Source organism: Trachinotus anak, unplaced genomic scaffold, assembly GCF_046630095.1.
Source record: "Trachinotus anak isolate AG129_WGS33_773 ecotype Australia unplaced genomic scaffold, CSIRO_AGI_Tana_v1 ptg000003l, whole genome shotgun sequence".
NCBI lineage: Eukaryota > Metazoa > Chordata > Actinopteri > Carangiformes > Carangidae > Trachinotus > Trachinotus anak.
The window spans coordinates 2,507,501-2,521,613 of NW_027273854.1; the positions used below are offsets into that span (position 1 = coordinate 2,507,501).

The following is a 14,113-nucleotide window of genomic DNA, read 5'->3' on the forward strand; positions in this document are numbered from 1 at the left end:
GCGATGGGAGGGGTGGAAGAAAGGAGACCTGTTGCTTTGACATCTGTTGATTACAGACCATGTTCACACTGACAAGGTAAATAAGAAAATGCAGGGGTTTTACGCTGTTTCATAAACGTTTGATGACTAAAGAGAAAAAGCAAAACAGGAAGATTTTTTCACTTCGTCTTTGAGCTCAAGTGAATGTTTGTGCCAGATCTGAGATATCACATCCCGTATTTTGTGAGGTGAACTTTGACCTTTGACCACCAAAATCTAATCAGTTCATCCTCGTAGTGAATGTTTGTGCCAGATTTGTTCCCTCAAGGTGTTACTGAGATATTGTGTCCACGAAAATGAGACGAACAACCTGAACCTGGGAGACGTAAAAATCCCACTGAGAGCAGCAACGTGAACACACACACACACACACAGCATCCTGCTGGAGGACCAAATGTGGATTAATCCGCCACTGAAAATAGTCTCCAGCAAAAGCACTATTTCCTCCACTTTGAGTCATGTTCGATTAAAAAAAAAAAACCCCAAAAAACCAAAACTACAAACTACAGGAAGCAGCTGTGTCAGAAACTTAAATCGGAGCAGATTCTGTTCCCTCAATCATGGAAAATGAGAACAGTGCGAGTTTTGCTTCTGTATGAAGCTGCAAAAACGTTGTAGCATGTTTGACGTCCTGCAGTGTGACTATTACAAAAACATGCTCAGACTTCGTGCACACTAACACGTTTTCATTGTAAAACAGAATCTCACCAGACGTCTTTTAGCTCCGTTATGTACGCTGGTGTAAACAGTACAGGTCCAGCAGTGTTTCCAAAACTCGCAGTGATGTGGACGCAGCCGCTGACGCAGCCCTGATGAACGGGAGTGTGTGTGAGAGGGAGACAGAGAAAACTTCATATCAAGCAGTAAAAAGAGCTCTTTCACCAGGCTGTCCACAGCATCAAGACCCCAGCTACAAACCACTCAGACACTTGTGTGTGTGTGGGTGTGTGTCTGTGCTCGGTGTACCTGTGGGAACACAACACAGCCTGGAATTTACTGCTGTTGCCCAGTAAAAGCCCTGCATGTGTAGAGTGTCAGGTTTTGAAGAGAAACAGCCTCGTTTGACCAGAGTTTATAAAACCACTGAAAACATGAAGACAGTCTTCATCAACCTACAGCAGCTAAGAAATGAAAACCCACAGTCAGACTCAGAACTCCTCTAATAAATAAAAACCTTCTCATCCCTTATTCCCGTAGCCATCATTTGTCAGTTCAGGCCTTGTTATCGACTCAGCCTGGTGTCTGACCAGCCGTTCACTCATCACTTCCTGACTTCACCTTCTCTCTTTCCTCCATCATTCACACACCAGGTTTAAATAAATATGATTTCACTAATGAACAGAACATGAGTCAACGGTCGACTGTTTCTTTTTTACTGTGAGGAGAAGATCTCACTTCATCCAAAGATGGAGTAAAAAAACTCCATCAGGATCATAAATAAAGACAATATCTCCCCGAGGAAGTGAGTGAGTTTATCTGTCTAAACAAAGAGCTGAAAATAGAGCTGGAGAGACAAAGGAAAAACGGAGCCAGATGGAGAGACAGGAAGCTAAATGGACTATTATGGGGGACGGGTGGTGCTGTGAAACCTGGCTGCAGTAGCCCCGGAGCCCCCAGGACGACCTGGGATTACAGCAGGATTTAAGTCCATCTATGCCAGATTTAGTGAGAATTATGTAAAAGAAAATAGAAAAAAACATAAAAGCTTTCTGGTTTTAACAGGAGTGTGTTTTACTAAATCGTTGATAGAGAGAGCGACGTGCCAGCAGGACGCTGAACAGAGAGAATCATCCTGACACAGATCTAAAGACACGGTGACGTCCACAGTTCATGGGACCTGTCGTGGATGAAGTTAGTGTCGGCTGAATTACATGTTCAGACCAGTTCATTTCATCTGTGCTTTGAGCTCTACATGTTTTTATCATTTTCAAACTCCTGCGGGAAAAACAGCAACATTCACTCACAGATACACGTCGAAGCTGCACCATCACAGGTGTGTTTACGCTTTTCTGCCGCTCCACGCCACGTTCCATCGCTCTGATTGGTTGTAATAAATTGCATCCAGAGTTTTTTTTGGCCTGTGAACGTTGAGAACGTTAACGGCTCTTCAAATCCACTCACAACGCCGAATAGGTCTGGTGATGCCAGGCTATTTTCAATTATTAGATTATTATTAGTACCATAACTACTGCTGCTGCTACTAAGCCACATTGGTGTCTCTTCACCTGTGTGATGTCTAAAACGTTCTCCCTGAACCTCCGACTGTTTCCACTCTGATGAAACAGACTAATAATCGTTTCATTAGAATAACAGATGCTCCGGTCTTCCTCCATCTCTGCTCCACCCTCCTCATGACAGAGGTTGGGTCAAAACCTCCGAACCCTCAGGGGTGTTACTGGGCAGCCTCCCGCTGCTCTTCATTACAGCCACTACTGCCCTGATCGCACTGTTTTCCTGTTTTCCTGTTTCACTCAGTGACTTTGAACTCCTCACTGGTGATTGACAGCACCACGGTCGCCTCCTGCTGACGTGCGTTTAAATGTTGATGCGTTTCCTGTTTGTGCAGAAATGAATTTCAATGGTTGAGCTATTTCAGTCTGAAGGGAGGTGGTATAAACAAACACACACACACACACACACAGTGCTGACCATGTGTGTATCAAAGCCGACTTCCTAACAGCCAGGTCAGATCAGATTAGAGGATTGGTTCGGATCAGGTTTCTCTGATGGGATTTATACTTTCTAATCGGGTGGAGATTGTTCAATAATCCCTAACTGCTGTGTGTGTGTGTGTGTGTGTGTGTGTGTGTGTGTGTGTGTGTGTCCATCCCCTAAAAGATGTGATGAATGTGTGAGTTGTGCTACTGTGGCGCCATCCTTGACTGCTGTAACACACTCAGACACCTGTAAACAAACCCCCCCCCCAAACACACACACACACACACTGACAGGCTGAACGCTGCTGCTTCAGTGTATCAGTGATGTGAGTGTGTGCACTGTGGGAGCTGCTGCAGTGAAAGCTGAAAACACACACACACACACACACACACACACACACACAGTGTATATGGTAGGTGGGGGGTTCACTTTTATTGAGCTCCCTCAAACTACGTCCAGTCCTTTATTGGAAATAGGAGGCTTCTTCCTGCCAGTAAACATGCACCCACCCACCTAATCACCAACTCACACACACACACACACACACACACACACACACACACACACACACACACACACACACACACACAGAGCAGCAGAGAAGAGACAGGTTGACAACTTGTTACGCAACGTTCAACAAAAGCTTCCCAACAAGTGTTAGACCTCCCTCTAAAAAACAAAGATGGACACACGTCGACCTCAAACATCTGACAGCAGTGGTGAGGATGCCACACACACACACACACACACACACACACACACACACACACACACACACACACTATTCAAAATAAAATGAATGAACCTGATAAAAGCAGCTGCTTCTTAACCTTCATGACGTCCTTCCTGCACCACTGAGGATCATATGAAAGTGCCAGACACATGTAAAAGGCCCAGATATAAGACCCCCCCCCCCCAAACTCCCTCCACCCTGCCTGAAAGACACAAATCGATGGTCAAATCGTTTGTAGTAATTTTGTCTCTCTTTGTCGTGTCTTTTTGTGGCTTTGTGTGTCTCAGTCGCTCGGTGTTTGTGGCTGGTTCGGGTTTGTCTCACGTGTCTTTGGGGCTGTTTTGTGTCAGTGAAGAAATACGAACAGTCCCTTCATACTCCACCTCTGCCGACTCCCTCCTCCTGTCTTCATCCCCAAACTTCAGCCTTGAACAGCTCCACACACAGACCGGCCCAGATACACAGCATCAGTTGCTCTTGTGCACTCACACACCCTCCCTCACTAATAACACACTGTAGTTATTTCCCTGCTCGGCCACGTCTTCAGACCTAATAACTCTCACATCCACCTTCCTCACCACTTTTGTTTCGTTTTATCCTCCTCCATCTCTCTCTCTCTCTGCCTCCCAAACTCGTGTCCTATAAACAGTTGCTGGCATGTATCTCTGAGGTTTTAAAAGCCAATAACTGTCAGGACACATCACCGCTCACATACACACACGGAGGGAAGATCACAGGGCATCCGCCCAACCGTAATGAAAGGCCGTAAAAATGGATCCCTGCAGTATAACCCACGTCTCTCCCTCTCTCTCACACACTAACACACACACTGAGCAGCACGAACAGCATGTTCACGTCTTAACAACATGTTCGAACACCTGGATCCCACCAGGAAAGGCAGCACACACATATAATATTATTTTCTGAGCATAAAGACCACTGCGGCCTCCCCTCCGGATCACATAGGTGCATGCTGACATGATGTCAGAGCACATACAGGCCCAACACCTGGGGAAGCTGCACAGGTGAGCAGAGGGTGTGCACTGACTGGGCTGAGGATGGAAATAATGATAGATGGAAGTGAGAGAGTCACAGAAAATGCAGGAGGAAGAACTTTTGGTTTTGAATAAGCAAACAGCGGGATGTTTTTTTCCTCTACATATGTGATCATTTTCTGTCTGTTCACACACCAATATGGCTGCAGACCAATTTCTATTAAACCATAGACCAAGTTTTATTAAAAACGGCTCAATCCATTCTTTAATACCCAAAGTGTCAGTGCAGTCCATTGGCTTCACCGGGAGGAGGTTTTTAATTCACCCCATAAATCACAAATCCAAGACAGACTCACATTTAACAGCTTTATCTCCTCAAGTTACTTATTCTGCGCTCAGCTTGATGTGACAATCTGAAATGTGTGTTACGGTTTGTAATTAAAGAATCAATGACAATATGTTGACCTGCTACATTAAAAGACACGAAAATGATCTTGTCAACTGAGTGGAGAAACGTCGCACCAAACTCCATTAACAAATCATACAATTATAAACGTTCTTAGTCCCCGATGAATGGACATATATTGGAAAACACGCCTGAAGATATTTTAAGAACGTATCTGCGTCATTCTTACATTCGGCTTAGATATTATCGATCAATCGGCACTAAATTAAACAAACATCAATATTTTCCCATCACGCCGCTTGTGGTTCGGTGTATTAATGGAATGTGGGAAACCATCATATTAAGTTGCAGATTGATCCAGATACTGTTGGTCCATTGACCGCGTTCACACACAGCAGCGCCGCAGCTGCAGCTCCTCTAAACTGGGTTATTTCACCCGGAATATTGGACTTTAATCGCCACGTTAAATTGGCAGAATTTCAAATGCAGTTTGGCCTCCGGACCGTCTCTCCACAGGGGAGGCTGGAGCGACGAGCATCCTCTCCCCCGCCATGCGGCTCCCCGCAGGGACACAGGCTCGACTCCCGCTCGGTGCAGGAAACACGCGTGGACTGAAATTAAAGTCACGCGTTCAGCTTCACCGCAAACATCAACGCATCCTTCAAACTCACCGCCTGCAGCTTGTGCCGAGCGGCCGCCTTTCCGAGCAGCGGCGGCGGGTCTCCCGTCTTCTGCAGCCCCCTCCTCGGATGTTCCCTGTCGGCTTTGTTGAGCCCCCCGCCCCGGTCCTCTCTCTTCTCCCGGCTCCTGGCGCCTCCGTCCCCGCCGGCAGAGTCCAGGCTGCTGAAGTTCCACACGATGAGGGTCTGGACCAGCAGCACGGCCACGGCGGCGAGCAGCAGGGCGGCCCTGGACTGCCGGGCCAGCCTGCGGCCACACGGGTTACCGGTCATCCTCCTCCCCCCCCGGCTCAAGCTGAGAGCCCCATCCGATAGACGCCGACAGCGGGGTGTGAATGCTCCCCTGCGCGGCCAGAGAGGGGCTACTGGCAGGCAGGAGGAGGAGGAGGAGGAGGGAGAGGGGAGGAGGGAGGGGAGGAGGGAGAGGAGGGGGGGAGGGGAGGAGGAGGAGAGGAGGGGGGGGGGGGGGAGGAGGGAGGGGAGGAGGAGGAGAGGAGGGGGGAGGGAGGGGGGGAGAGGAGGAGGGGAAGGGGGAGGAGGAGGGAGAGGAGAGGAGGGGGGGGAGAGGAGGGAGGGGAGGAGGAGGGGGGTAGGAGGAGGGGAAGGGGGAGGAGGAGGGAGAGGAGGAGGGGAGGAGGAGACGAGGAGGGAGAGGAGGAGGAGGAGGGAGAGGAGGGGGGGAGGGAGGGGAGGAGAGGGAGAGGAGAGGAGGAGAGGAGGAGGGAGAGGAGGGGGGGAGAGGGGGGGGGGTAGGAGGAGGGGAAGGGGGAGGAGGAGGGAGAGGAGGGAGGGGAAGGGGGAGGAGGAGGGAGAGGAGGAGAGGAGGAGGAGGAGGGGATTTGGCAGAGGCTTGAGATGAGGAGAGAGGTCTGCAGGAGGCAGAAGCGCAGCGTCGGAGCCGGGCCCCGCTTTTCTGGGGCCCCGGGCAGCGGCCCTCCACCCAAACTGATAAAGACCCTGTTCTACTCAGACCGCCACCTCTGTTACTGCCTCCAACATGAATCCATTATGAAAACAACCTGAAGTACTTCAGGTCAATCACACAATCAAAACGTTTCAAAAACAGCTATAAAACAAAATGAAAAAATAAAAATAAATAAAATAAACTGAAAAAAAAGTAAAATTTTACTATTAAAGCAACACAAAACATTGATTGTGTGAACTTAGTTACAGATGTGTATATATAGATTTTAATAAGCCTCAAGAATATAAGTAATGTCTTTTATTTTCCTGCCTTTAGTTTCAGTTAAATTCTTAATTATTTATCCATGAAGAGACAATTTGAAACAAATCTGCCAAACACACACAAATCTTTCATTCACATTCACTTTTTTAGTGTTTTTACATGTTTAAGTTAAGTAACAGAATTTTTTGGTGGAAATATCAAATCGAATAAAGCATATAAATTAATAAATGTAAGATTAACAATAAAGTTCAGTCTCCACATTTATCCAACCAGTGCAGCGAAGTGCAAGTGATGGATGATACAATGAAATTAGAAATAAAAATGATTCAATATGATAAACTGTCTCTCAGGATCTTTACTGTCGTCTGATCACAGTTACGTTTATATTTTTCAAATACAATAATACATATGATGACGTGAGATTATGTTTCCTGGAAGCTTTGGTGTGAGTTGTGCAAGTTTAAAATCAGTACATACAAATAAGATTGAAATATAACAGGAAAAGCAAAACTATAAAATAAAAAGAGGGAGAAGAAATGGGCATAAAAATAATAACAAGATGGTGCACAGGTGGAGCAGGCAGGTGAATCTGTTTATTGTGCACATGAATATTAGACAGAATATGTAAACAGATCACATGATGCAGTGATTGTAACTTTGTTTCCTTTTCTCTCCCGTAGTTTGTGCTTCTCCTCTCTCTCCCTCTCTCTGTCCTCATTCTGCAGGTCTCTCTGCCTCTGGAGCAGCAGGATCCAGATCCACCACTACTCATCTTTACTATTAACCACTGTTACCTGTCATTATTACTGATAACACCATTACCTACACAGCTGTTCCTGGTCTCTCTCTCTCTCTCTCTCTCTCTCTTCTCTCCCCTCTCCTCCCCCTCCCCCTCTTTCTATCTCCTCCTAAACCCAACCAGTCGAGGCAGACCCCCCCACCCTGAGCCCGGTTCTGTTGGAGGTTTCTTCCTGTTAAAAGGGAGTTTTTCCTCCCCCCTGTCGCCAAGTGCTGCTCTTTGTGGGAACTGTTGGGTTTTTCTCTGTAACAAAGTAAGGTCTTGACCTGACCCTGTAAAGTGCCTTGAGATAATGTATATTATGATTTGGCGCTATACAAATAAAATTGAATTGAATTGAATTGAATTGAATTGTTTAATTAAGACACGCACACAGATAAGCCTCCTTTATGTGACCTGAGGAAACACACATATACACATATACACAATATTACATATACACAGATACACAATATTACAGATACACAATATTACATATGCACAATATTACAGATACACAATATTACATGTACACAATATTACATATGCACAATATTACATATACACAGATACACAATATTACAGATACACAATATTACATATGCACAATATGCTCCGGCAGCTCTGTGAATCTCCCCCTGCTCGTCTACACTTTCCACCAGATTAGTCTGATTTCATGCATATTGCAGAGAAGTGCCAGTGATCTAATTGAATGAGCATCTAAAAATAGAGATTACCCCCCCCCCCCTTCTGTTCTCTCCATCTCTTTCTCCTTCCAGATGCTTATATTCAGACGTCTCGGATCTGGAGCTTTGTCCTCCAGCAGACTCAGACTCAACTTTCATCTCTTCTCTCTCTCTGTGAACGACGTCCTTGGCTTTTGTCTTCTGAAGTTGATCCTGTTTCCAGTGATTCTTGGTGAAGAGGAGGAGCTGTGGCTCAGGTCCAACCTCAATCTGTATCTGCCACATTTACAATATATCTAATATTGTCATTCTGTTTCTCCATAGTGTCATTTTAATATTAGTCATTGTGTTTTTCCTGCTCTAGAGTTGTTTTCTTTTTTTTCTCCATAAAGGGTTTTCTTGGGGGAATTATTATTTTTGATATTTTTGATATGAAACGAAGCTCTGTGGTGTCACATGTTGTACAGATTGTTAAACCCTTTGAAACAAAGTTATGATTTGTAATTATGAACCATATAAATCAAATGAACCTGGTTTTGTTTTAACAATTTTCTCAGGGTTTGAAAGATTTTTGAAGTCACTGTAAAATCACACGTCTTAAACAAAACTAGTCAAATTTAACCAAGTGAGACGGAGGTAAAAAATTGATGGTTGTTTTTTTTCTACAGTCGCTGGTTTCAAGTTGGTTTTAAAATGAACTTAAGACTTGTAATTTGCTGCTGTAACATCATCCATCTATAATGTGATATATGTGAGTTCATTCTTATGAAACATTTATTTCAAACCAAACTGTTCAGTTTTTAATGAATCAAAACAAAACCAAATCCTGTTGAAGGAATGAAACAAGGACTCGGCCGACATTCAGAAGATCCACACAGTTAATGAATCTGTTCTTTAATTATTAATAATTAGTTTAATTACTCCTGCACTGCTCCATCACTGTGGTCTCTACTGCCTTCATCCTTTCTTCCACACTCTACTGAACCTTCAGAGACCAGTGCAGGTGTTAAAGGCAAATCAAAAAGGAGGTCGGATCAGATTTGGCTCCTTCCTGTTAAAACAGACTGATGCACATACAGTTTATGTTCTCTGCTTATAATGACATGATCCTCCTTATCAATCAACAGAACATCTGCAATTATCTTGATAATCAATGAATTATTTTAGTCATTTTTGAGGTAAAAACATTTGATGGTTACAGCTTCTTGAATGTAATATTTTCTTTGTCCTGTGTTACAGTAGATTTAAAGTCTCTGGGCTTTGGACGGATTAAAAAGATGTTTTCTGACGTTTCACAGATCAAATCATTAATTAAATAATCAATAAACTAATCATCAGAGTAATAGAAAATGTAAAAGGCTACTTGCAGCTTTAATGTGTTTCATATAGATCCTGTTCTATGTGATGTTGGCTCATTTTTCATGTGTAACAGTTCATACATGTTATAAATGTCCAGATTTACACGTGATGTTCTGTTTATGCAGATCTGTGGTAAATCTGTGTGACTATGACAACATGTGATTTAATAATTGTTGTGCGTAACATCATGTAAACACATTCATACCTGTGGGTGATGAACAGCGTCCACTTCACATCTTCATTCATCCAGGACCTGCTTGTTGTGAGGCAGGCGTGTTAACCATGGAGCCACTGCACCACCTGGACACAGCAGCATGTATTACACACCTCAGTGTGTGTGATCATAAGACACAGTCACACACAGAACTGTGTATAACAACCACTACGCACACTCATATGAAAACAGAAACACAGCAGCTGATTTTTGACACCACTCTTATGACTGTAAACGAAGCTCTGTTGTTCTCACATCATGTTTCTTCTGTTACTTTGACTGTTATCTGACAAAATAAATAAAGCAAAGTAAAGTCTGTGGATTGTCCAGAGCAGCTGTAAAACAAATATGTTTTTTAATCCTTCAAAATGTTGTTTCAGAGGCAGATACCTCAGAATAAAAAGATACTCACAACACTTGGTTTCTGACAACAACTCAGGTTTAATGACAAATTTATTTTCCAGGTTACAACGACACAGTAACAAAATACAATGTCATTTACTTTTTATCCAAACATATAAAAATACATTTGAACATACAAAATAAACTGGTGACAGCTCATAGCGCTCACATGTAGTGTCGTGCACCACACCCAAAGGTAGGCTGGTCTGACACCGGGGTTGGTCTAATACATTTAAGGATCCTGATTCGACTGGGATCCCAGACACAATCCTCCTCCAGACCGCTCCTCACCATGCCACAGTTGGGTGGCACCCAGGCGGTGTCGTATCCGTGGTCATGCCAGGTCTTCTGAAGAGGGTGGTTCTGACGATTGATGGCGATCACTCTCCCCACGTTGACCTTAACCTTAATGACGACCCTGTCAGACTCAGGGTGCTCAATGGGATAGCGGCTTGCTTTCTCCAGGTCCCTGCTGAGGTAGACGCCGCGGCCGAGCATCCCGCCTGCAGACTGGCGAAAACCTGAGGCCTGGATCAACTGAGCGTTTGCCTTGATGGTGCCGTGGTACATGACGTAGGTTCTACCATCAACAGGCTGAGGCTCAGAGGCTTTGAACCGAACAGCCCCCAAAGGCAGGTCAAAGTCATCTTCAGCCCACTTGAACCGGCTCATGATGGTTTCAGGATCACTGTGGGAAAGAGGTTTATCAGTGTAAAGACCTCACAAAGATTCACAGTGCAAATAAAACAACTGACAAAATAAAGACATGATTTGTAAACACATTACAACATTTAAGATCCATTTTAAGTTCTGGATGTTTAGCTTAGCTTAGCACAAAGACTGGAAGCAGCAGAGGGAAACTGCTCAAGGTTTGTGTCTTTATTCAGAAGGCGTTCAGACTGAAAACCGGTTGTGTTGGTTGGGACGTGTTGCTGGACTGTCCCCATTCGAATAAATGAGGAAGCAGTTTTTTCACAAAGGACTAATATGTCATCCATCGTAGTTTAGCATCTTATTTGCATGTTTTCCTCTGGAGCAAGCGAACCATTGACAATTTTGTTTTTTAGTGTCGTTTTTTGTTGCTGTGAAGTTGTTTAACACATTCATGATCCCTACACAGTGAATCTTTGTGACTCTGGTGATCCCTGAAATTTCTTCTAGACACAAGCAGGTCCAAATGTTTGTTTACCCGGTCCAACGTCTTCACATGTACCTGTTGGATTGCTACACAGATGTTCATGGTGGTCAGAGGATAGAGCCCCTGACTCTTCATGGCTGCAGACTCTTAGACTTCTTATAAGATAAATGTAAAAATGCAGGTGCTGCCTTTACTGTGTCCAAAGGTCGTAACAGGCAGGTGAAGTGGAGGATTTAAACTTTAATTACTGGTGATGTTTCCAGAGTGTTGCATCCATATCACTATAAAGATTAGTGTTTATTACTCTGTGTATGTAATTATAGTCTGTCCTGTTAAATGAATTCCATCACAGTTTTCCAACCATGACCTGATTAAAATGTTTTCAAAAATATTTATAATAGCAAACTTTCCATCAGACTAACTAACTTCATCTCTTCAAACAAATAGTACTGATAACATTTACTGTAACATAAAGACAGTTTTTAATGGTAAAAACAAAGTGTGTGTACGTACCTTTCTCCAGGGTCGTTCAAGAGTGTGGAGAGTGAGTTCACTTTGCTTTATATAGGATTGTCCAGGCTTTGGGTGGAGACTCTATAGGTGTTCCTCCATCTTTTCACTTTCGTTTCACTGCTGGTGTTGTTTTATGACTTTCGTTTACAGTCATGCAGGATGTTTTTTTATTGGGTGTGGTCAACACAGTGGTGATGTTGGCTGTCTGTCCGTCCAGCCAGCTGCACACTCATGGTGACGATTGTTGGCAGATCTAAGCAAACTAGACTTGTTAGGGCACAGATGTTTGTTTGTTTTTTAACTTCAGAAAAGAAAAATTAAAATTTTCCCCAAATGCTCATGTACAGCTGCAGATGAGCTGCTTAACAGTGGAGACAATTAATCAAATGCATCACTGTCACGAGGAAGTGGGTTTAGCAGCTGGGAACACCCACAACCACATTCCTACCTTTTCCTTAGGTTTTCATTCTGCCGGTGCAAACTGCTCTACACTCCCCTTAGACAGTAACAGGATTGCTGACATGGCTGTATAAGAGAATCTGGGCATGGACAGATTATGAGGCGATGGGCCCTTGGTCACAGACATGCAAGACGCCCAAACTGAAAGAGACACACAACGACCGCAAATGGTGAAACCAGCCATTAGCTGTTGAGTGTCTGTGGTTGTTTTGTTGACTTTCTAACAAGAAATGTTAACAATCATTTAAAACAGAGGCTCTGTCGTGTGTTGGCTGTCACATATTGGAAGGAATAGGATAGATAGATAGATAGATAGATAGATAGATAGATAGATAGATAGATAGATAGATAGATAGATAGATAGATAGATAGATTTAAACCACCAGACTCTTATAACAAAACATATGTGTGCAATTTAAGAAAAAGGCTTGAGTGTCATAAAAACAGTGGAAAGTGACAGTCTAAAATTAAAAAGTAAAGAGAATGAAATAGACAGTAGACTGTATATACAGAGACAAACACCTGTTGGGAAGTTCCTTTAAGGTGTCCAGGTACTATAATGAAATAATGAAACTGTCATGAATGATGGACACCCTCCAGCCAATCAGAATCCAGTATCAGCTGACGTTACCAAGAATGTGAGAGTTGTGGAATAGCCCCCCCCCCCCCAACTCTTTCCTGTCTGTCTGGTCTGACTTGATTTCTGTGCAGGTGAAAGCCTGGACCCCACAGGCAGCAGAGCACACCTGTGGGGGACTTTAATCACCTGAGCAGCAGACAGCAGGCAGATGAACTGACCTCTCCTCAGTCACTCTCATCGTGAATGAACTTCAGAATTATCACGTCACTGAATTACAGCCCAACATTATACTCAGCTGATATCAGCATATCAGCTGATAAATGACAAGAAACTGAAGAGAAAAACAGCAGCAGTGTCAGTGTTACACAGATCTGAGAGTTCAAGTTCATTTTTTTATTCTTTGTTTTTCTTGCAGCTGTATTTCTTAAAGGATTTTTAGAGGATTGACAATCAGCATTCTCCAAAAGTTTATTGGAAAATGCTGCAAAAAAAAAACAACAAAAAACCCATTTACTTCAGTACAGTATCATGAAAGTTAAAATCCAAACTTTAGGAGCGACTCAGCAGCAGCTGCAGCCTGGACCAGTGTCAACTGTCCCTCAGTTACCTGATAAATCTTCACACAACACTTATTTTCAAAGTGTGTGCGGCTGCATTATTACACGGCAGATGCCACAGTTTCCTCTCACACAGACTGAGTGTAATATAAAACAGACCACGGCTGCTGATCAGCTCTGACTCATCCTGAAACAAGCATTGGCTCTAAGAATAAGCATCAATCAAACAGCTAATCTCTAGTCGTCTCTAACGTGGCTTCAACAATGTTCTGCTCTAATCTTCTGAAGCCTGAGATGTGAGATGAACTGAATGAGAAAGAAACGAGAGGAAAAGAAAAGGTCAAGTAATTTAACTTAAATGACGCAGAAGTGAAGCAGCAGCTGAACCTTCGAGATCTCAGGGAAATACTGATCTTGATTTTCCTGCTTGACTGAGTGTGTTGTGTTTGACGAGTTCAAAGTCAAACTGAAAATTCAGTTTCATTTTGCTAAGAAATCAGTTTATTTATCCCTGGTGTTAGAACGATTTCAGTTGAGTGAGCAGCTACTGTAGCGTCTGTGTTTTACTTATGAGCTGGAAAACAGACAGTTCTTGATGGAGACTTGTTGTTAAAGAGCCTCTGGTTTCACCTCGTTAACGTCCACATGATGTTTTTATATAATAAAGACATTTGATGAGTGAATAAATCAGTCAGCACCATGACTGAGCGTTCCTGCCTTGAACTGCCGT

General features: G+C 43.6%; 1 protein-coding gene across 1 annotated transcript in view; it reads right to left on the reverse strand.

Annotated features, from left to right (window-relative positions):
- The window catches only part of LOC139611148 (xylosyltransferase 1-like), a 32,015-nt gene extending 26,140 nt beyond the window's left edge, over window positions 1-5,875 (reverse strand). Inside the window, exon 1 of the mRNA XM_071465528.1 lies at window positions 5,503-5,875. Within this exon, the coding sequence (XP_071321629.1) occupies window positions 5,503-5,784 (282 nt within the window). The 5' untranslated portion in view covers window positions 5,785-5,875. The remainder of the gene's footprint in view (window positions 1-5,502) is intronic.
- Between the last annotated feature and the right edge of the window lie 8,238 nt (window positions 5,876-14,113).